The 25155-nt window shown below is 43.5% G+C and overlaps 1 protein-coding gene across 1 annotated transcript; it reads left to right on the forward strand.

Moving 5' to 3' along the window:
• Positions 1 to 1659: 1659 nt before the first annotated feature.
• kif9 (kinesin family member 9) lies at positions 1660 to 23709 on the forward strand (the record flags this gene model as incomplete). Its single annotated transcript, XM_083631874.1, has 20 exons — positions 1660 to 1755; positions 3961 to 4126; positions 4488 to 4594; positions 4712 to 4942; positions 5052 to 5135; positions 5264 to 5356; positions 5878 to 6025; positions 6604 to 6668; positions 9435 to 9512; positions 9904 to 9972; positions 11269 to 11373; positions 11485 to 11540; positions 11878 to 11965; positions 12190 to 12305; positions 12739 to 12924; positions 13384 to 13592; positions 15889 to 16068; positions 16216 to 16304; positions 23370 to 23474; positions 23614 to 23709. The coding sequence occupies 20 exons, from the start codon at positions 1660 to 1662 to the stop codon at positions 23707 to 23709; spliced, it is 2367 nt and encodes a 788-aa protein (XP_083488000.1).
• Positions 23710 to 25155: the final 1446 nt, after the last annotated feature.

Here is a 25155-nt window from a genome sequence, read left to right on the forward strand (position 1 = left end):
TCACCACTGATGGCCAGAACTGATGTACATTTGTGAACTCCTATAAATAACGGATAGCTCTGTGATGCACAGTGTTACAGCTTAGATGTTCGCGGGAACCCCAAACACCAGAAGCATAATCCGACACAGGACAGACACAGGAGTTATACAGCTGTGTGTAAGTATGGAATCCCAAATTACCACAATGTTTACCTTTGTTCAGTACAGATAGGGCTCTGCCCACTGATTGAGCTAGAACACTGACTCCCTCCTTAAAGGTCATATGCTCGTCCAGCGTCATGCCCAGATATTTATAGTGATCTTTATATGATAGTACTGTTGGGCCAAAATGAAATACAGAAGAGCTCCTATTCATTGATGTGGGTCTAAAATGCATGATTTGTGTTTTGTCTTCGTTTACAATAAGTCTCCATTTCCAGCACCATTCAGCAACAATGTTCAACATGATCTGCAGGTCATTTTCATGCTCAGCAAGTAAGACAATGTCATCCGCGTACAATTATATGCCCACAGTCTGGTCATCAACCCTGATTCCCTTATTGGATGCCTTGATTTGAAGGGCTAAATCATTGACAAAAATGGAAAATAAAGTTGGAGACATGACATCTTCTTGTTTCACGCCGAATTGTTGGGGGAACCAATGAACCATCCAGTAGAATATTCATTAACCTGTACACGGGCAACAGGAGCTTGATAAAGAGACTTAATGGCATAGTAGAATTTCCCATTGACTCCAGAGTTTAGCAGCCTATATTGAAGAAGGTCCCTATTTATCCAATCAAACGCCTTCTGGAAGTCAATAAAACAAGCAAAAGTCGATTTCCCCCCCCCTTAATTATTGCACGTACAGTTGAAGTGACTCACTGCATATATGATCAATACAAGCTCTTTCTAAACCCCGATTTGCTCATCCACAAGCAGACCTGACCTCTCAATCTACAATTTAACAATGAGGAGTAGGCTACACTTTATACACACAACTAAGAAGATTTCGGAATGGGAGAATAACACTTTTGTGCCACTGTGCCGGAATAGTGCTACTATCAAGACAAAACTGAAATAACTGAAATAGAACATTAAACAGCCTTTGTGTGTGTATATATATATATATATATATATATATATATATATATATATATATATATATATATATATATATATATATATATATATGTGTGTGTGTACTGTGTATATATATATACACACAAAGAGGTGTTGAAGTCGCAAATTCTATATAGCCTATATATATAGGGATTGTCCAGGAGCGAGCCTTTTGTTCCCTTTTGACAGTTCTTGCCTTTTGACAGCTTGAATCTCCCACACCACATTGTCAAAATAAATACTCGTCCCATTGGCTCACGTGAGCATGGGCGCCTGGCCAATCCCCGCGCTTGACTGCTGCGTAGGCGGGCACAGGGCGTGGTCTGCCCAAAACCGCGGTGGGTTCCATAATAATAACGCGCTGTGCACAGGAAGGATCCGCGCGTTGTCATGACGCGGAATGTAAACATGAGAGATGGATGGCGTGCCCCGCTTTACAGACCGATGAAGTTGTAATGTCGCTTTTTTTATTCCCAAACCTTACAGCAATAGCTTAAGACATATATTTTAATGCACACCAGAGTTGTGAAGCGTTTGGATTTGTTTTGCCGTGGAGGTATGAAGGCTCACAGCAGTGAAGTAAGCGTGTTTGTCCGGATCAGACCAACGGCAAACTTCGCTCAACGTCTTATTGAACGTCTTCCAGATGGACAGGTAGGTTTCTTTTGTAGGTCTTTTGGAAGCCACTTGATAAGATATTATTAGACTACTAGTGAAGCAGCGTAAAGCAAGGGAAACCGAAACGGTTATTACCTATAAACGGTAAAACGCTAAAATGTAGGCGATTAACTTTGGTTATACCCAGGGCAGCCACATCGCCGCCACACCGCAAAATATTTGCATTCAGTTGTCACATTTTTAATTATCACCATTCACCATGAAACTTCCCAGTTGATTACTGAAATTAAAGGAAAATTTCAGATTTTTTCATGTGGGGTTGTATGAGGTAGCCAAAAACAGCAAAAACGTGTAAAAAAGTAAAAAAACAAAAAAAACAAAGAAGGAAAAAGATGCTTCCATACTGTTCACCCTACATAATCCAAGTCTCCACAAGCCCTGAGATGCCAAGTTGACTTAAAAAGACATAAGTTGCCGCCTGTTTTTAGCTGAAATCTGCACTGGAGCCAGTTGCTCGAGGAATAATCGGGCACGTCCAGCTGCACTATATTTCAGCTAAAACAAGGTGTAAATGATGTCTTTTCAAGTCAACTTGGCATCTCAGGGCTCGTGGAGACGATTACAGTATACTAGGTGAGAAATAAAAAAAAATGCTATGTTGGGGTCACAGTGGTAGTGCTGTTGCCTCAGAATCAGAATCAGAAAGACTTTAATGATCCCCGGGGGGGGAATTGAGACAGCACACACACAGCAAGAGGGTCCTGGGTTTGATTCCCACCTGGGACGCTGTGGGCGTTGAGGGTGTGTCCCCATCCCCATGTCCTCAGTGCCTTTCTGTGTGGAGTTTGCACATTCTCCCCGTGCTCCCCTGGGGTTTCCTCCAGATAGGAACCCCCCGCTAAAAACATGAAAAAATAGGCTATATTTTAACGATTGGTAAATTATTCTGCAAAACAAAAGGTGGGTAAACTGATTTTACATGGGTTTACACTTTGTTACGACGCCTAGTGGTTGGGGTCGTTAGGCTGATTGGGTGCACCTGGGCCCGGTGTACTACCTGGGCTTTAAAAGCCTTCAGCTTATTCAGTCTCTCTCCCGCCTCACCTATGCACACATTTTGGTCTGTTCCTTTAGTTTGTGTTGGCTAGTTATTTTCCCCTAGTTTATATAATAAATTGTTGTACTTTTGTACTTTGGCGTGCAGCTCCTTATTACTTTTTTGAGCTGGGTTTGGCCGTAACTACCATTGAGGACACAGAGGTCATGACCTCTGTTTTTTTTTGTTTCTTTTAAGAAAAATAGCCCCAGCCCCCAGATCTATCCATCTGTCATTGATGTTTTAAAGCCCTCATAAATAACATGATATTTGACATAGTTGATCAGAAATGCAATAATTTGCTTCCTCTTTGTGTGCTATATAGAAGGAAGAGACATAACTCTCCTCACAACGTTCACATTTTGCATTGGGGTTAGATTGGGGCTAGACTTTGGGGACAGTTCTATTGAAATGAATGGGTAAGTAACTCATCTGTAAGTGATGTTGGTGTAGATGGGCCATTGTATTTAATCCAGCAGTATTCTACCATAATGTGACCTGTAGGCTATGCAGAATATATATTATGTGGAGATATTTATTTTTTGTATCATTGTAAAGCAACAGCACAGTAAAGATGATATTAATCTAATATGTGTGTAGTTCTTTATAGATCTAGCCTCTTAATTTTGCTTTCAAAGTGCACCAGATTGAAGCATTTTACTTTAAAATGGACAACATTTTCGTGGCTGGGAGAGCCCCCCCCCGGACCCCCCACATCACGCTAAAATGACCTCGGTATTTCTCAAATCCTGGCTACGCCCATGGTTGTACCACTCTACATTACATACATCCTTGGTTAGCCTGTTTTACAACCTTATCCCTTGACTTACTTGAGTGTATTTCTCACATTAAGGTGAGACAGTATTTACTGCTTCAGCCACAAAATATTATAAATTGCCTCCATTACTACCTTTCTTTTAATCTGACCCACTTGTGACTGTAAGGGATTTGTCAATGAGTGAAAGAACTTGTGAATGCATGTCAAATATTCAGAATATATTCAATGTTCAGTCATGTATCTTATCACAGCACAACTAAATAGCAGCAGGATTTAGAGCAACATTTCTATGTATTACTTTCATTTTGGCATACTGATGCAAAGATAATGCCTGAGTTTGATAGCGTTTCTGTGTCCTGTTCCTCAGACAGTGAATATCTATCAGAAGAGAGATGTCAGAAAGCTGGCAGTGAAGAACCGGCTGAGCTCCTGGTCTTTCCGGCTGGATGGCGTCCTGCATGACATCTCCCAGGAGGAGGTGTACGCCCGAGTGGGCCAACGGGTCATACTGGGAGCACTGGAGGGTTATAATGGTACATGTTACAGTACAGAGTACCTGAGGTCAACCTAGCTAAGACTGGACAATTATTGAAGGGAAAGGGCATTGATCCCCACTGGACCTAAATAGTGATATTGGTGTGTACCAAATGGCATATTGTTGTGTGGAAAAACTTGAAACTCTAATTTGGGTGATTTTCATGTTTCAACTGAAGGATTACATGGTCTTCTATAGGTTGAATGAATTCTACCATTCTTAGGCTTAAGAAGCCCTTTCAAAACCCACTGGATAAACACAAATGTGGTTAATTTGAAAACAAGGGGGATCTTCTTATTTGCCGACAAGTTGAGATGTGGGTGCTGTTGCTATATCATCTTTTGTTGTGTTTCCGTCAGGTACTGTGATGTGCTTTGGGCAGACAGGTTCTGGAAAGACCTACACCATGACAGGATCCACCGAATCATACAAGCAGAGAGGCATCATTCCCCGGGCCCTTCAGGAGGTAACTCACACCTTGTCGAAAGAGCAAACGTCATTTTTACCAATTCCCCTTTATGCTATGCAGCAGGGTGGCGTAGTGAGTGTGGAGACATCTGGTATTTTCCCGTTTGGTCTTCAGGTGTTCCAGGAGGTGGAAAAGAGATCTGAGCACACTTTCTCTGTGCACCTGTCCTACCTGGAGATCTACAACGAGACCCTGGTTGACCTGCTGTCGTCGGTGCGGGGCGCCCCAGACCTGCCTCCACGGGGCATGGTGGTGATGGAGGAACCGGGCAGAGGAGTGTTCATCAGAGGTCTGTCTCTGCACCCAGTCCACAGTGAGGAGGAGGCCCTGAACCTGCTGTTTGAGGTGTGTGCTTTATAGCTGCAAAGCCCACATTTAGAGGAAAAATGCACTATTAACAGGTCATAGGTCACCCCAAAAAGTGAATGAGTAAATCTCTTCTGTCTTTATTCAGGGTGAGATGAATCGCATAATCGGAGCTCACGCCCTGAACAAGAACTCCTCCAGGTCCCATTGTATCTTCACTATGCATATTGAGGTATAGGACCTTATTACTTTTATGGATTACTCCACTATCTGTCCATTTTTAAGGGTTTGCTGTGTACTCTTGGTTGCACTTGCACTTGCACACTTTTAAGTGTAAGAAACTGTTTCCCTCGATCATAGTCTCGCTCTCGGACTCTGTCTGACGCCAAGTTCATCACCTCCAAGCTGAATCTGGTGGATCTGGGTGGGTCAGAGAGACTGGGAAAGACTGGAGTGAGTTTTTGAATATTTTGCCTTCCTTTTCTGCTTCTGCACAGCTCAACAGGTATGAACTACTTGCCACTTGCAAAAGATGTTGGACCCTTTGACTAAGGCAATGTGTGAAATTAGCACCATGCATTCTGTTCTAAAAAATATATTAAAAAAATCAATCAGTCAATCAATCAATAATAATAATAACAACGACGACGACGACGATAATAATAATAATAACAATAACAATAATAATAACAATAATAATAATAATAATAATAATAATAATAATAATAATAATAATAATAATAAAATAATAGCTGCTGTTGAATTTGGGGATCCAAAGGATCCTGTTAAAGGAATATAGGCCTACCTTCGGGAGTAAAAAAAAAAATCGAATTTACTCTCTCTCTCTCTCTCTCTCTCTCTCTCTCTCTCTCTCTCTCTCTCTCTCTCTCTCCATGTTTTGTCATGTCACTTCACTATTGTTTACTTTTCAATAACACCACTCTCTTCTTGTTCTCTTGCTGCGTGTGCTCCAGTCAGAGGGCCAGGTGTTAAAGGAAGCCATGTACATCAACAAGTCTTTGTCGTTCCTGGAGCAGGCCATCCTGGCTCTGGCAGACCGCCGCAGAGACCACGTTCCCTTCAGACAGACCAAGCTCACACATTCCCTCAAAGACTCACTGGGTGAGACCGCTGGCCTGAGCTAATAACAATGCTAGTCAAAATAGAACACTGGTCCTGAGTTCTGTTTGGAAGTGGTGTGTGTGTGTGTGTGTGTGTGTGTGTGTGTGTGAATGAGTGAGTGAGTGAGTGAGAGAGAGAGAGAGTGAGTGACAGCAATCACTGATATACAGTGTTTGGTTAGTAACATGGGTCTCCCATTCCATATGCTTTGTGGTAAAGGAGAGAAGAGAACATTTTCTGGTATCCCACAATCCCACTTTATCCAATCAGGAGGGAGAACTCCATAAAGAGGATTGACTCAACATGGTTCTCATTCACAAGTAGTCAAATATTGAAGCTTTGGGTTGGTGTTCTGGACCGGATCACCAACCCAAAGCGTCAGTATTTGACTACTTGGGAATGAGAACCATGTTGACTCCATCCTTCCTCCAGAATCACTTACAGCACCTATACACCTATTATAATACCTATAATAATAATAATAATAATAATAATATAACCTATAATACACTTTTAGAAAAGTGTAATCGAAGACGGTGTTTCTTTCTCACATCATGACTATTTGTGTTTCCCTGTAGGTGGGAACTGCAACACTGTGCTTGTGGCCAACATCTATGGTGAGGCTGCGCAGATAGAAGAAACAGTAAGCACAGAAAGACATGACATAATGAAGAAACAGTAAGCACAGAAAGACATGACATACTGTAATGAAGAAACAGTAAGCACAGAAAGACATGACATAATGAAGAAACAGTAAGCACAGAAAGACATGACATAATGAAGAAACAGTAAGCACAGAAAGACATGACATAATGAAGAAACAGTAAGCACAGAAAGACATGACATACTGTAATGAAGAAACAGTAAGCACAGAAAGACATGACATACTGTAATGAAGAAACAGTAAGCACAGAAAGACATGACATAATGAAGAAACAGTAAGCACAGAAAGACATGACATAATGAAGAAACAGTAAGCACAGAAAGACATGACATAATGAAGAAACAGTAAGCACAGAAAGACATGACATAATGAAGAAACAGTAAGCACAGAAAGACATGACATAATGAAGAAACAGTAAGCACAGAAAGACATGACATACTGTAATGAAGAAACAGTAAGCACAGAAAGACATGACATACTGTAATGAAGAAACAGTAAGCACAGAAAGACATGACATAATGAAGAAACAGTAAGCACAGAAAGACATGACATAATGAAGAAACAGTAAGCACAGAAAGACATGACATAATGAAGAAACAGTAAGCACAGAAAGACATGACATACTGTAATGAAGAAACAGTAAGCACAGAAAGACATGACATAATGAAGAAACAGTAAGCACAGAAAGACATGACATAATGAAGAAACAGTAAGCACAGAAAGACATGACATAATGAAGAAACAGTAAGCACAGAAAGACATGACATAATGAAGAAACCGTAAGCACAGAAAGACATGACATAATGAAGAAACAGTAAGCACAGAAAGACATGACATAATGAAGAAACAGTAAGCACAGAAAGACATGACATAATGAAGAAACAGTAAGCACAGAAAGACATGACATAATGAAGAAACAGTAAGCACAGAAAGACATGACATACTGTAATGAAGAAACAGTAAGCACAGAAAGACATGACATACTGTAATGAAGAAACAGTAAGCACAGAAAGACATGACATAATGAAGAAACAGTAAGCACAGAAAGACATGACATAATGAAGAAACAGTAAGCACAGAAAGACATGACATAATGAAGAAACAGTAAGCACAGAAAGACATGACATACTGTAATGAAGAAACAGTAAGCACAGAAAGACATGACATAATGAAGAAACAGTAAGCACAGAAAGACATGACATAATGAAGAAACAGTAAGCACAGAAAGACATGACATACTGTAATGAAGAAACAGTAAGCACAGAAAGACATGACATAATGAACAAACAGTAAGCACAGAAAGACATGACATAATGAAGAAACAGTAAGCACAGAAAGACATGACATAATGAAGAAACAGTAAGCACAGAAAGACATGACATAATGAAGAAACCGTAAGCACAGAAAGACATGACATAATGAAGAAACAGTAAGCACAGAAAGACATGACATAATGAAGAAACAGTAAGCACAGAAAGACATGACATAATGAAGAAACAGTAAGCACAGAAAGACATGACATAATGAAGAAACAGTAAGCACAGAAAGACATGACATAATGAAAAAACCGTAAGCACAGAAAGACATGACATAATGAAGAAACAGTAAGCACAGAAAGACATGACATAATGAAGAAACAGTAAGCACAGAAAGACATGACATAATGAAGAAACAGTAAGCACAGAAAGACATGACATACTGTAATGAAGAAACAGTAAGCACAGAAAGACATGACATAATGAAGAAACAGTAAGCACAGAAAGACATGACATAATGAAGAAACAGTAAGCACAGAAAGACATGACATAATGAAGAAACAGTAAGCACAGAAAGACATGACATAATGAAGAAACAGTAAGCACAGAAAGACATGACATAATGAAGAAACAGTAAGCACAGAAAGACATGACATAATGAAGAAACAGTAAGCACAGAAAGACATGACATAATGAAGAAACCGTAAGCACAGAAAGACATGACATAATGAAGAAATCGTAAGCACAGAAAGACATGACATAATGAAGAAACAGTAAGCACAGAAAGACATGACATAATGAAGAAACAGTAAGCACAGAAAGACATGACATAATGAAGAAACAGTAAGCACAGAAAGACATGACATACTGTAATGAAGAAACAGTAAGCACAGAAAGACATGACATAATGAAGAAACAGTAAGCACAGAAAGACATGACATAATGAAGAAACAGTAAGCACAGAAAGACATGACATAATGAAGAAACAGTAAGCACAGAAAGACATGACATAATGAAGAAACAGTAAGCACAGAAAGACATGACATAATGAAGAAACAGTAAGCACAGAAAGACATGACATACTGTAATGAAGAAACAGTAAGCACAGAAAGACATGACATAATGAAGAAACAGTAAGCACAGAAAGACATGACATAATGAAGAAACAGTAAGCACAGAAAGACATGACATAATGAAGAAACAGTAAGCACAGAAAGACATGACATAATGAAGAAACAGTAAGCACAGAAAGACATGACATAATGAAGAAACAGTAAGCACAGAAAGACATGACATAATGAAGAAACAGTAAGCACAGAAAGACATGACATAATGAAGAAACAGTAAGCACAGAAAGACATGACATAATGAAGAAACAGTAAGCACAGAAAGACATGACATAATGAGCAAAGCTGACTGTTTCTCACTGTAATTTGTGCCAATTCAACTATGGATGCTCATGTTGTGATCAGTAATCTGCTCTTTGCAGCTCTCCACTCTGCGTTTTGCCAGCAGAATGAAGTGTGTGCGGACTGATCCTGCTATTAACGAACACACGGACCCTGCAGTGAGTCCCCATGATCTGACATATTCCATACATATTTCTTTAATCAAGTTTTTTCTGGATTTTCCTCTCATTTTCCCTCCAATTGTACTTGGCCAATTCCTCCTGTGCTGCTCCACCCCCTCTGCTGATCTGGGGATAGCTGTAGACTAGTAGCACATGCTTCCTCCGATACATGCAGTCGCCAGCCGCTTCTTTTCACCTGACAGCGAGGAGTTTCATTGGCAGGACGCAGCGCATGGGAGGATCACACTATTCCCTCCGCTACATATTCCATAGATCTAAATGACACAAGCTACTTTGGGCCTAATATTTCTTTCTGTGCTTGGAGTTGACATTATGCGTCAGTCATCAGACGGCAGAGGGATAACATGTGATTGATTGTTGTGGTTAGGTTCAGATCAAGAACCTTCAGAAGGAGGTCCAGATGCTGAAAGAGGAACTGTCCATCTACAACACTCTGGTGAGTCGAGTCTGGCAGGGAAAAGCGCGAGACATATTTACCTTCGCCAACTGAACATTTAGCCCACTTGTAGAAAATACAGACATATATATCGTGTATCACCGTTCAGCCTAAAAAATTAGAGATAAACATATGGATGTGGTGGAGAAGGTTGTTGGTTCAATCCCTGCATCAGACTCTGGCTTCAGAAATATTCACATGATAAGCTGCTATGTAAGATGACAGCAGTGATGCTTCTTTATCATCAGTAGATTGAACACTGATATTAATAGGGTAGTGGTGGTGGAGCGGCAATCGAACCGGGCACCCGCTGGCTCCCGCGGGTGCTCCTGGCTCCTGGCTCTATGTGGTCGACAACTTCATCACACCACCAGCTCCCCTTCCAAAACTGTCATTCAGCTGTCAAACTCTGTGAGCCACTGAGTCTTACAAGGTCAAGTTATTTCTGTCAGACCTTTTCAGTTTTCACTTGAGAAGTTCTTCAAAGTCCAACTTTCACCGAGGCTCAACCCCAAAACCTCCAAATGGTGTGGCCATAGGTGTCATTTACAATGTTGACATGTCTCCACCACTTTTCAAGACAAAATTACACGCTTGTGTACTCAGATGTCAAATATGGTCTGACAAAGGAATCTGGAAATTTGACTCTGGAAAAGTATGGAATTTTGAAATGGAAAATGTGTAGTAACCCTGATATCAGTCTGACACCTAATAAGACTCTGGGACAGACAGCCGATATTTCGGGGGTTTCCGGTATAGAGCGGACTAACGCTAACCTGACACAGCCAGATGTCAGGTTGGACTTCCGTGCCAAGACTTCTGCCCCTGACGTTTCATATGCAGTTATCTGGTTTTTGTTTGACAGGTAAGCTTATCTCTTAAATAGATTTTGGTTATTATTTTGGGTTGTGCGCATCCTGATGCTGAATGCTGTTGGATGATTTAGCCAAAATGTTGTCTGGACCTAAAACGCCTACAAAGCATATTGATTGATCAACTCCAAACCCATTCCCGCATCAATTGGAGTGTAAACAGTGACCGCACCACATGGAAGCAGAAGTCTTGGCGGCACGGATGTCCGCTCTACACCAGAAACCCAGAATTAGTCGTCAGACTGACTGACTGAGTTTCCAGATTGTGTTCAAATAGATGTTGAGATGTACCTCAGTGTGTTGAAGTACAAGATCTCTGCTTTCATCTGCATATATATGTTTTTACAATGTTGAAGAAAGAGCACATTTCTGCTGGTTCCGATTTGAATTGTAAATGCCCTGGCCCTTGTGCTTCCTTCACCAGGCAAACCGGCCGCGCACGATGTATGAGCCGCTGACTGAGGCCCAGGTGGCCGAGATCCACAGCCAGGTTCAGGGGTACCTCGAGGGAAGCCTGAAGGAAATCAGTGTGAGGAGAACGTAACGAGGAAACGGACACAACTGTCAACATTTTCTCTGATATACCAACGTTTGGCTTGGCACGGTCTTGTCTTTTGATGCCCTTACATCTCTTTCTCAGATGATCAGCATCAGACAGCTGCAAGAGGTGTTTGCCCAGTTCAAGTCTGCTGTGCAGTGAGTATTGTTTACTGCACTTATGAGACTTGGGAAAACATTACCTGAAGTTGATTATTCACTTACTACTACTGGAGGCAGTGGTGGCCTAAATGTTAGAGAAGCGAGCTTGTGACCGGAAGGTCGTCGGTTCAATCCTCGGGACTGGCAGGATAAATCTGGGTGGGGAAAGTGAAAAAGCAGCGCTTGCCCCTCCCTCATTACCACCACTGAGGTGCCCTTGAGCAAGGCCCTTAACCCCAACCGCTCCAGGGAGCTGATCAGTGCCCAGCAGATCAGACTGTGGTTGTTACAGGTCAGCTTCCAGATATGAATGTGTGTGTGTGGTGGTGAGCAGGGAGCAGGGGCAGAAGGTGAAGGCTGAGCTGTGTCAGACCTACGACTTGGTGGAGAAAGACCGAAATGCTAACTCAGCTGCAATCAAGGTCTGTCAATGCTTGATTCATGAATAAGGGCAACCTGCTTCCACATTCCACATCAAATACAGCAGGGATACTCAACTTGCTTTGCCCGGGGCCACTTTCGTGAAATGAAAATACACCAACAATTTGATTCTACTATTCTTTTAGTATCAGGGGTGCTTATTTTAGATTTGTGTTTAGTCAAGAGATTATTTGTAATTGACGTTTGACTGGACACTGCTCCATAGAATCTCCAGGAGTGCAATTCCAAAGGCAGCATGGAGGAAGTGGAGGCTCTGTTACAGAGACACGTTGGCCCTGGCAAGACCAAGACCAAAAAGCCCAGAGAAACGATCACAGTAAGGTGAGTGAAAGGCTGGAGAGCTACAGCCCCTTTTCCTTTTCCCTGGCCCTGTCCCTTACCACACCCCCTCACACCACCCAGACCCCCTACCCACCCCTCGAATCCCAACTCTCTACCATCTTCCTATCCATAGCTATGGCCCCTTTTAACTAGCCCTGCCCCCATCCTTGATCATGGAACGGGTGGTCATGAGGTCACAGTGACCCTGAACTTTGACCACCAAAATCTATTCGGTTCCTCCTTGAGTCCAAGTGAATGTTTGAGCCAACCCTCAAGGCGTTTCTGAGAAATATCGTGTTAACCAGCATCGAACAGACGGACGGACAACCCGAAAACATAATGCCTCTGGCTACGGCTATCGCCGGCAGAGGCATAAAAACTCCTGGTGCAGTAGTGTAGTTATCCTTATGCCACTCTTTATGTGATTCTGCAGCCAGGGTAAGAAACAGGCTGCAGGAAGCCCAGTGCCAGTGAAGCCGGTGGAGAGCGCATCCAAATCCAAGCTGAGCCGTGTCCAGAGCCCTGAGAGGGAGCAGGACGTCCCGGAACCAGACACCCAGAGCCTGGACACACAGGAGGAGGAGTCACAGCCTCTGAGCAAAGAACCCACCAGCACAGAGTATGTGTGACGTGTAATCAATTATCATCTTGTCTATTCAACGTTATGTTTAGGAATGCACCGATATGAACATTTTGGCCGATACCGATAACCGATTGCTGTTATGGCCGATAACCGATATTTACCGATGCCAATATGATCTGTTTAAAAACAAATTTCTATGATAATACAATTTTGTACATACTGAAAAACACATGTAAACACAGAAAAAAGTAATGTTTTTCTTTATTTCCAAAACATTTTGAAAAGCCCATAAATCATAGATTTACCACATTGTTTCCTCTCAATATGAAAATGTTGGCCGATACGATAACCGATGTTGAACGATATTGACATTGCTGTTATTTTGCTCATCATACTGGTTTTAAAAACGACTAGTGATGTTCATATTATCTTTGGCAGTCCTCAAACTCAAATGGATACCGTGTTGTGCTTTACCCCCCCCAACCTGCAACCCAGCTCCCCCCCACCCAAAGCGGAAGCCTTTGAGGATTTTAAGGCGGGGCAAGGGAGCACGATGAACCTCATCCTGAAGGAGAACAAGGCCGTGCTGCTGGAGCGCCACGCCCGCCTGCAACAGCTCACCGTGGAGGTCAACGCTGTCAAGAGAGAGATCGACCGCAGCACCGCCTCCATACAGCAGCACAAGGACAGGAGAGCGAGCCAGGGTATTTAACACTACATGTGTCAGCAAGGAGATGCTGCAGGAGAGTGACAGATGCTCCAGGGTATTTAACACTACATGTGTCAGCAAGGAGATGCTGCAGGAGAGTGACAGATGCTCCAGGGTATTTAACACTACATGTGTCAGCAAGGAGACGCTGCAGGAGAGTGACAGATGCTCCAGGGTATTTAACACTACATGTGTCAGCAAGGAGATGCTGCAGGAGAGTGACAGATGCTCCAGGGTATTTAACACTACATGTGTCAGCAAGGAGATGCTGCAGGAGAGTGACAGATGCTCCAGGGTATTTAACACTACATGTGTCAGCAAGGAGATGCTGCAGGAGAGTGACAGATGCTCCAGGGTATTTAACACTACATGTGTCAGCAAGGAGATGCTGCAGGAGAGTGACAGATGCTCCAGGGTATTTAACACTACATGTGTCAGCAAGGAGATGCTGCAGGAGAGTGACAGATGCTCCAGGGTATTTAACACTACATGTGTCAGATGGAGACGCTGCAGGAGAGTGACAGATGCTCCAGGGTATTTAACACTACATGTGTCAGCAAGGAGATGCTGCAGGAGAGTGACAGATGCTCCAGGGTATTTAACACTACATGTGTCAGCAAGGAGATGCTGCAGGAGAGTGACAGATGCTCCAGGGTATTTAACACTACATGTGTCAGCAAGGAGATGCTGCAGGAGAGTGACAGATGCTCCAGGGTATTTAACACTACATGTGTCAGCAAGGAGACGCTGCAGGAGAGTGACAGATGCTCCAGGGTATTTAACACTACATGTGTCAGCAAGGAGACGCTGCAGGAGAGTGACAGATGCTCCAGGGTATTTAACACTACATGTGTCAGCAAGGAGACGCTGCAGGAGAGTGACAGATGCTCCAGGGTATTTAACACTACATGTGTCAGCAAGGAGACGCTGCAGGAGAGTGACAGATGCTCCAGGGTATTTAACACTACATGTGTCAGCAAGGAGACGCTGCAGGAGAGTGACAGATGCTCCAGGGTATTTAACACTACATGTGTCAGCAAGGAGATGCTGCAGGAGAGTGACAGATGCTCCAGGGTATTTAACACTACATGTGTCAGCAGGGAGACGCTGCAGGAGAGTGACAGATGCTCCAGGGTATTTAACACTACATGTGTCAGCAAGGAGACGCTGCAGGAGAGTGACAGATGCTCCAGGGTATTTAACACTACATGTGTCAGCAAGGAGACGCTGCAGGAGAGTGACAGATGCTCCAGGGTATTTAACACTACATGTGTCAGCAAGGAGATGCTGCAGGAGAGTGACAGATGCTCCAGGGTATTTAACACTACATGTGTCAGCAAGGAGATGCTGCAGGAGAGTGACAGATGCTTTGACTTGGTTGCTTTGCCCCCGTTAAGATGATTGGACCGTGGCAATCAAACAAAAAGCATTTTAGGGAATTATAATCATCAGAATTATACCTGTGGCAGAGAGTGTGTAATTTGTCGGTTTGTTGATAAATTGCAAGTTTCACACGTATCAATAAAACAAGACACATATCATGAGCTTTTGATGCCATCAGGGGCGGAGCGACTCTATCAGCCCAGAGGGGGCGAAGCTCTTAGGGGGGCCCCATCAATTTTTTTTTTTTTTTTTTTTTGAAGGCCAGGCCAGGCCGCAAAGAAAAATTTGCCTTTTTTGCATGTTTGAATCGGTTTTAGCCATATTTAGTGGAATATCTCATTTTAAACACACCAATGTTATTGTCTATTGATTTAATTCCTCTCACACTCACACCACTGACTTTATTAAATAAAGTCATTTTAAGTCACAACTGTAAACTAGCTGATAGCCCTTATATCCGAAAACACAATTTGTCACTCATTGAGCCAAGTAATATTATGTCCAAGAAAGCTTACAGTGAAGCCACTTTACAGACAAGCTTGTTCTGAAGAAGAAAAAGAAAAACACAGGTTGCCAGCTGGGCCCGGTGGCCTGGCCTGGCCTGGCCTGGCCTGGCCTGGCCTGCAAAAAAAATAATAATAATAATAATTATGGGGCCCCCCTGACGAGTGGGCCCCGGGGCGGGGCGCACCCTCTGCCCCGGTGTACGCTCCGCTACTGGATGCCATGGATTTGAATTGGAGTCGGACTCATTGCATTCCCTCTCCTATCCTGTCTTGCTCTGCTGTATATTGTCTAATAAAACAGAAATACCCTAAAAAGAATCCGCCCAATAATGAGGAGCAGACCTATAAAAGATTAGAATGATAAGGCCATGATGATAAATCTGCCCCCGTCTTTGATTGCAGGTCAGTTTGTGAGCATGGAGGGGGAGGCTGTGCTGGATGAGCCACAAGTTGCTCTGGTGCTGCACCTCAGAGAGTTGAAGGCCCGCTACCGGCAGCGATACGAGGAGCTACGCAGCACCAAAGCCGAGCTCAACTACTGCCAGCACCTGGTGGACCAGTGCAGGGTCCGCCTTCTGACCGGTCAGCACAAACGCCTCATTCCCTTCCTCCAAAATCTTTTGCAACCGCTGCATTCCTTACAGTTGATGTCTTTGAATAGCATAAAAAGAGAGGTGGCCACTTGATCAGAAGTCAAGTTGACTCACATTTGCCCCATGTGTGTTGCAGAGTTTGAGAATTGGTATAAGGAGTCTTTCCTGTTGCCGGAGGAAGTGCTGGCCGTGCTAAGAACAGGAGACCCAACGCAGTCAGCACAAGTGAGTCGGCCACACTGTCACTAACAAGAGTGTAGTCATTATCTTTGGGCACAAAACTCTCTTGCTGCATGCTCCCAACACATTCATTTAGTTACATAGATACATAGAAGTTACATTACATAGAAGATCCCAATGGGACCTTGGTCAGATAAACCTACATGGGTGTGGGCATTATATGTAGTCTTGGTCAGATAAACCTACACGGGTGTGGGCATATATGTAGTCTTGGTCAGATAAACCTACACGGGTGTGGGCATTATATGTAGTCTTGGTCAGATAAACCTACACGGGTGTGGGCATATATGTAGTCTTGGTCAGATAAACCTACATGGGTGTGGGCATATATGTAGTCTTGGTCAGATAAACCTACATGGGTGTGGGCATATATGTAGTCTTGGTCAGATAAACCTACATGGGTGTGGGCATATGTGTAGTCTTGGTCAGATAAACCTACATGGGTGTGGGCATATGTGTAGTCTTGGTCAGATAAACCTACATGGGTGTGTATGGGCATATGTGTAGTCTTGGTCAGATAAACCTACATGGGTGTGGGCATATGTGTAGTCTTGGTCAGATAAACCTACATGGGTGTGTGTGGGCATATGTGTAGTCTTGGTCAGATAAACCTACATGGGTGTGGGCATTATATGTAGTCTTGGTCAGATAAACCTACATGGGTGTGGGCATGTGTGTAGTCTTGGTCAGATAAACCTACATGGGTGTGGGCATGTGTGTAGTCTTGGTCAGATAAACCTACATGGGTGTGGGCATATGTGTAGTCTTGGTCAGATAAACCTACATGGGTGTGTGTGGGCATATGTGTAGTTTTGGTCAGATAAACCTACATGGGTGTGGGCATTATATGTAGTCTTGCTCAGATAAACCTACATGGGTGTGGGCATTATATGTAGTCTTGGTCAGATAAACCTACATGGGTGTGGGTGTATGTGTAGTCTTGGTCAGATAAACCTACATGGGTGTGGGTGTATGTGTAGTCTTGGTCAGATAAACCTACATGGGTGTGGGTGTATGTGTAGTCTTGGTCAGATAAACCTACATGGGTGTGGGCATTATATGTAGTCTTGGTCAGATAAACCTACATGGGTGTGGGCATATGTGTAGTCTTGGTCAGATAAACCTACATGGGTGTGGGTGTATGTGTAGTCTTGGTCAGATAAACCTACATGGGTGTGGGCATTATATGTAGTCTTGGTCAGATAAACCTACATGGGTGTGGGTGTATGTGTAGTCTTGGTCAGATAAACCTACATGGGTGTGTGTGGGCATATGTGTAGTCTTGGTCAGATAAACCTACATGGGTGTGGGCATATGTGTAGTCTTGGTCAGATAAACCTACATGGGTGTGGGCATATGTGTAGTCTTGGTCAGATAAACCTACATGGGTGTGGGTGTATGTGTAGTCTTGGTCAGATAAACCTACATGGGTGTGTGTGGGCATATGTGTAGTCTTGGTCAGATAAACCTACATGGGTGTGTGTGGGCATTATATGTAGTCTTGGTCAGATAAACCTACATGGGTGTGGGTGTATGTGTAGTCTTGGTCAGATAAACCTACATGGGTGTGGGCATATGTGTAGTCTTGGTCAGATAAACCTACATGGGTGTGGGCATATGTGTAGTCTTGGTCAGATAAACCTACATGGGTGTGTGTGGGCATACATGTATGTGTAGTCTTGGTCAGATAAACCTACATGGGTGTGTGTGGGCATACATGTATGTGTAGTCTTGGTCAGATAAACCTACATGGGTGTGTGTGGGCATACATGTATGTGTAGTCTCCCTGTCAATGTTCTGCTTCACCTGACAAAGGTCTCATTGGGATGGAAACATTGTCGATGTAAGTAAATAAATGTGTTGGAAGCATCAACAAGAGTTGCCATTACTCTACAAACCAGATGCCTGAGATACACAGAGTTTGGCTCAACACCAAAGAAGTGAGATGTGCATAAGGACTCTTCACTAAACAACATCTCCCATGTCGAGGGTAAAAATGCATCTGCATGGTTTCCCCAAAAGCCAACACTGGAATTGAAGGAAATATCTTAAAAGAAAAGAAAAGGTCTGCACAGATGCTTGTGTGCAGGCTTTATGTATTTTGGCAGCAAGTGCCACTCTGCTACTACTGAATCAATCTACTTATACTGAGGTGCAGTGGAAGCCAAGGGGGGATAAATCACTGTTGATTGTATGAAGTTTACTCAAGGTTCAAGGTTCAAGGTTTCTTTATTACCGGTAGTACCCGAGGGTAAAATAGTTATGCAGACGGGAAGTTCAGCTGTCCAGAAGATAAAAACAAACATACGAAATCACAAGACATCAAACAAGCATCAATACAATAGAGCACCTTAAAATACAGTAAGATCAAAGTAAAACCATGATAAAGTGCTTTGTGACAGGACACTAGAGTGCTGAAAGACTAAAGTGCTTCTGCACACGCTTGTGCGCGCACACTCGTGCACACACACACACACATGTAGCTACTCATGAATCGCTCAGAGTGTCATGTATGTGCGGAGTAAAGATGAGAAATAAAACAAAGAAATCATCCCGTAACAGCTTTGTTTAGCAGTGCAATGGCAGCAGGTACAAAAGTGCTTTTGTAGCGTTTGGTCCTACAGCAAGGGACCGCAAACCGCCGGCCAGAGCGAAGGAGCTGGAATTCACTGTGTAAGGCAGGGGCGCGTCAGACTCATATTAGGTAGAGGGCCGGATTTGTTCAACTGAGACCTCATGGGGGCCGGATTTTTTTTTAACTAAAATCAATTCGACTCATTTACCCATTTACTTCACAAAAGAAATACTGCTCTTTCCATTTCTCTTGAAACTGCCTGCATTCCGTGTCAACCTTTCTCTTTTTCGACAGCATCTTGTTCAGGGGCGGACTGGGATCATAATTCAGGCCGGGCATTAGATACCAAGCAGGCCAGGCCGATACGGGCCGACGCGCGTGCCGGCGTCCGAAAAATTTGGGCCGTTTAAAGCTCAATTTGGGCTGTTTGAAGCCAGATTTGGGCCGTTTGAAGCCCAATTTGGGTCGTTTAAAGCCAGATTTGGGCCGTTTGAAGCCCGATTTGGGCCGTTTGAAGCCCAATTTGGGCCATTTGAAGCCCAATTTGGGCCAAGTCCAATTTTACAATGAGATGCACCCACTTTAACCCTGAATAAAGTAATAAAACCACTAGTAAACCAGTAGGCGGCGCCTGGCCTGCTGTTCAGTGAGTGGCCTGACTGCGGGCACAATTATTTTTATTTTTTTATTTTTTGCAGGCCAGGCCAGGCCAGGCCAGGCCACCGGGCATTTGCCCGACGTGCCCGATTATGCAGTCCGCGCCTGATCTTGTTGATTCTTTTGTTTTTTGGTAGGTAGCTGAATGCGCGATTCAATTCCAGCGTGGCATCATGGCGGCTTTGTTTACACCTGATGACCTACTGACATACTTCCTTGTAGTGCAGGTTAATTAACTTATGAATGAACTCTTAGCTTGCTTATTAGCCACACGTAGTTCATGATAATGGGGTGCGAATTTAATAATAATATATATATATATATATATATATATATATATATATATATATATATATATTTTTTAATATTCCAAAACATCTCGGCCCGCGGGCCGTATCTCTCACATCCCTGGTGTAAGGGATGGGAACAGTGTTGTAGAATAGAGCTGGCCTTACACTGCAGCTGTGAGCAGTAGATAACTGCTAAAGACGGGACAGTTTTCTCAGGCAATAGAGACGTTGATGACCCTTTTTGCACACTGCCTCACAGTTCTTCTCGAAGGTCAGCTTAGAGTCTATGACTGTGCCGAGGTACTTGTAGCTGTCTACACAGTCCACGGCCTGGCCTTTAATGACCGTGGTAGGCCTGTCGCCAGTGCGGGTTCTAAAATCAATAACCATGTCTTTAGTTTTGGATATGTTCAGCTGCAGAAAAGACTCATCGCACCATCTGACAAAATCATCAATGACAGGGCCATGACTGGACTCATGTTCACCGAGCAGGCTGACAATGACTGTGTCGTCTGCAAATTTAAGTAGGGTCCTGTTTGCATGCTTACTTTGGCACATGTTTGTGTACAGGATATAGAGCAGAGCTGAGAGCACACAGCCTTGAGGTGAGCCGGTAGAGGACCGTAAAAAGTCAGATAAAAAGCCATTCACTTTGACTTGCTGCGATCTATTTGTTAAGAAATCTAAAATCCACCCCACCAGATTGTGACTCAGGTTAAACTCCTCGATTAACCTCGTGGCTAAGATATGGGGTTGGATGGTATTAAAAGCCGAGGAAAAGTCAACGAATAAAAGTCTGGCGTGGGTTTTGTTTCCCTCAAGGTGTTTAAATAAAAGGTTAAAGAGGGTGGTTGAAGCGTCCACCACTCCTCTGTGTGCCCTGTATGCAAACTGCATAGGGTCGAGTGCATGCTCTGTTTCTCTTGTGAGCTGTACCTTGACAAGCCTTTCAAAGGATTTCATCACAAGAGAAGTGAGGGCGACCGGCCTTAGGTCGTTCAGAGCTTTGGGTCTGCTGCTTTTTGGAACAGGGATAATCACAGCCTGCTTCCACAGGCTAGGTACACGCTGTTGGCTCAGAGACAGGTTAAAAATATAAGAAAAGATAAAACTTAATTGCCTTGCACAGGACTTGAGTAAAATGCCACTGATGTTGTCAGGGCCAGGGCTTTTGTTTGTTTTCAGTGAGAGGAAGGACTTTTCCACTTGTCTCTGCTCTAGGACAGAGTGTTGATCATCCTTTAGCTTATGTCTCAGTTCCTCAATTTCATCTTTAAAATCATGCTGTTGATCAAATCTCTGATAAAAAGTATTAAGAGAGTTGGCAAATTCCCTATTTGACCTAAAGCCATCAATAGTGATGTTGGTTTTGCTCTTGCATTGCTGTATGCCTGCGATTGTTTTCATGCCAGACCAGGCTGAGGCAAGGTTCCTTTCGGCCAATTTACTCTCTATCTTAGTTTTATACTTTTGTTTAGCCCTTAGTATTTCGACTTTTACCTCCTTTTTGGCTGCTTCCATTTCAGGAGCCCCTCCTTGACTGAACAATTGCTTTTTCCTCTGTAGGCTAGATTTAACTGCTTTAGACATCCACGGTTTGTTATTGGGGTAAACCTTAATCGTTTTAGTAGGAATGATCATGCTCTCGCAAAGAGTAACGTAGGAGCAGATTACATCAGATAGTTCATCAATGTCATTACAAGAGTCTGTAAACGTCTCCCAATTGGTGCAGTCAAAGCACCCCTGGAGACAAGCAGTGGAATCCTCTGACCAGATTTTGACTTCTTTGGTCTGGATTTTCTCTCTCCTTAAGACAGTTTTATATGTAGGGAGCAGCAGCACACAGTTGTGGTCGGCAGACCCTAAGGGGGGCAAGGGGATTGATTTATATGCACCCTTTACTGTACCATAACAGAGATCTAATATCTTATTCTGCCTGGTTGGACAGGTTACATATTGATCAAAGTTAGTGAGGGTCTTTTTCAGGGACACGTGATTAAAATCTCCAAGTAATAGATTTGGTGCTTCAGGTGATATTGACTGTAGTTTTTGCACAGCATCAAATACAATACTTGTGGCATTGGCAGGATTAGCTTTTGGGTGGATATACACAACGGTTAAAAATATTTGTGGAAATTCACGGGGTAGGTAAAATGGACGGAGCGACACCGACAGAAGTTCCACATCAGGTGTGCACAGTCTTTCTCTGACAGTTACAGAGCTGCAGTAACGTTTGTTGACATAGATGCACACGCCCCCTCCGCGGGATTTTCCTGTCGCCTCTGCATCCCGATCTAGGCGAAATGGAATCCCAAATCCATCTATGGACAGATCGCTGTCCGGATCGTTCTCGGTGAGCCAGGTCTCTGTGAATGCCATGGCGCAACAATCTCTATAGTCCTGGAGGAAGCGAGCATTTCCTTGCAGCTCGTCAAGTTTATTTCGCAAGGACTGAACATTTCCCATAACCAGGGAGGGCAGAGGGCAGAGGGCAGAGGGCAGAGGGCAGAGGGCAGAGGGCAGAGGGCAGAGGGAAACATAACCAGGGAGGGCAGAGGGCAGAGGGCAGAGGGAAACATAACCAGGGAGGGCAGAGGGCAGAGGGAAACATAACCAGGGAGGGCAGAGGGCAGAGGGCAGAGGGAAACATAACCAGGGAGGGCAGAGGGCAGAGGGCAGAGGGAAACATAACCAGGGAGGGCAGAGGGAAACATAACCAGGGAGGGCAGAGGGAAACATAACCAGGGAGGGCAGAGGGCAGAGGGCAGAGGGCAGAGGGAAACATAACCAGGGAGGGCAGAGGGAAACATAACCAGGGAGGGCAGAGGGAAACATAACCAGGGAGGGCAGAGGGAAACATAACCAGGGAGGGCAGAGGGAAACATAACCAGGGAGGGCAGAGGGAAACATAACCAGGGAGGGCAGAGGGAAACATAACCAGGGAGGGCAGAGGGAAACATAACCAGGGAGGGCAGAGGGAAACATAACCAGGGAGGGCAGAGGGAAACGGGTGAGCTGCTGTTTTCTCAATCGCAGTCTGACACCCCCTCTTTTCCCCCGCTTCCTTTTCTTTTCTTTTACTGGAAAAGTCTGAGTAAATTCTCTGGTGTTCTTACGAAGAGCATGACCATTAGTTTACTGGAAGTCTGAGTAAATTATCTGGTGTTCTTAGGAAGAGCATGACCATTAGTTTACTGGAAGTCTGAGTAAATTATCTGGTGTTCTTAGGAAGAGGATGACCAGGGCCCAGTTGCACAAAGCACGTTAGGGTAAGAATTCCCTTAGGGTCAGAGTTAAGGTGTCCATAAAATAGAATCGACTGCACAAAACACCCTTAAATCTTCTCCATAAGGTTTAAACATTTTAAGGAAAACATAAGCACAAGATTTAAGGGTGATTTGTGCAGCAGATTCTCTTTTATGGACATCTTAACTCTGACTGTAAGGGAAATCCTAACCTAAGGTGCTTTGTGCAACTGGGCCCAGAAGTTTACTGGAAAAGTCTGAGTCAATTATCTGGTGTTCTTAGGAAGAGGATGACCAGCAGCTTTTTGAGCGGTTGCAGTATGAGCTTCTTGGTGACAGCCCCAGCGCAGTCTCGTTCTATAACGCCCGCCACAAGATCCTGAAACGGGTGAGTATCAAGTTTACTCTTAATGAGTGAAGGTTTTTTATTTTGTGTAATACCGTGTAAGTGGATGATCCAGAATGAAATGACCAATCTCACAATCCATAATAAACTCCAGATACATCTTTGTCTTCTATCCCTACAGAGGAGCAGCAGAGCCTTATCCCGGACTCCAGTGCAGCGGAGCTCCTCTAGTGGGTCCGGACGGGAAAAACTCCCTCCGATTCTCCCCAATACCTAAGAGAGGTGTACTGTATGTGTAGTCTTGGTTTCAATCATGGAAGAAATCTCCTGGTACTATATAAAGCCCCCATCACCACAGCTTAAATCACACCTGTGCAGTCATCACTCACATCGTGTCAGCATCCTGCAAGCCATCCATCATCTCCAGAGCAAAGCTTTGCCCCACCCCCTCCCCAGATCACCACCAATGTCATGACTCCTGTTAAAAGCAAAATCCCCATAGTGGGGATTTTCTATCTCATACAGCACCGACACCCCCCCTCTCTCATAGCAAGAGGAGCGTCACATCATGGAGTCATACGCCATGCTTAAACTGTTTGATTCAATAAAGATTGTTAAAATGTCTTTTACGAGTCTCTCATGATTGAAGTGATGTTACCTAAGAGAGGTGTACTGTATGTAATGTTACCTAAGAGAGGTGTACTGTATGTAATGTTACCTAAGAGAGGTGTACTGTATGTGAAGTTACCTAAGAGAGGTGTACTGTATGTGAAGTTACCTAAGAGAGGTGTACTGTATGTGAAGTTACCTAAGAGAGGTGTACTGTATGTAATGTTACCTAAGAGAGGTGTACTGTATGTGAAGTTACCTAAGAGAGGTGTACTGTATGTGATGTTACCTAAGAGAGGTGTACTGTATGTAATGTTACCTAAGAGAGGTGTACTGTATGTGAAGTTACCTAAGAGAGGTGTACTGTATGTGAAGTTACCTAAGAGAGGTGTACTGTATGTAATGTTACCTAAGAGAGGTGTACTGTATGTGAAGTTACCTAAGAGAGGTGTACTGTATGTGATGTTACCTAAGAGAGGTGTACTGTATGTAATGTTACCTAAGAGAGGTGTACTGTATGTGAAGTTACCTAAGAGAGGTGTACTGTATGTAATGTTACCTAAGAGAGGTGTACTGTATGTGAAGTTACCTAAGAGAGGTGTACTGTATGTGATGTTACCTAAGAGAGGTGTACTGTATGTAATGTTACCTAAGAGAGGTGTACTGTATGTAATGTTACCTAAGAGAGGTGTACTGTATGTGAAGTTACCTAAGAGAGGTGTACTGTATGTGAAGTTACCTAAGAGAGGTGTACTGTATGTGATGTTACCTAAGAGAGGTGTACTGTATGTGAAGTTACCTAAGAGAGGTGTACTGTATGTGATGTTACCTAAGAGAGGTGTACTGTATGTGATGTTACCTAAGAGAGGTGTACTGTATGTGAAGTTACCTAAGAGAGGTGTACTGTATGTAATGTTACCTAAGAGAGGTGTACTGTATGTGATGTTACCTAAGAGAGGTGTACTGTATGTGAAGTTACCTAAGAGAGGTGTACTGTATGTGATGTTACCTAAGAGAGGTGTACTGTATGTGAAGTTACCTAAGAGAGGTGTACTGTATGTGAAGTTAGTTACCTAAGAGAGGTGTACTGTATGTGAAGTTACCTGAGAGAGGT

This window comes from Poromitra crassiceps, assembly GCF_964638095.1.
Source record: "Poromitra crassiceps genome assembly, chromosome: 2".
NCBI lineage: Eukaryota > Metazoa > Chordata > Actinopteri > Beryciformes > Melamphaidae > Poromitra > Poromitra crassiceps.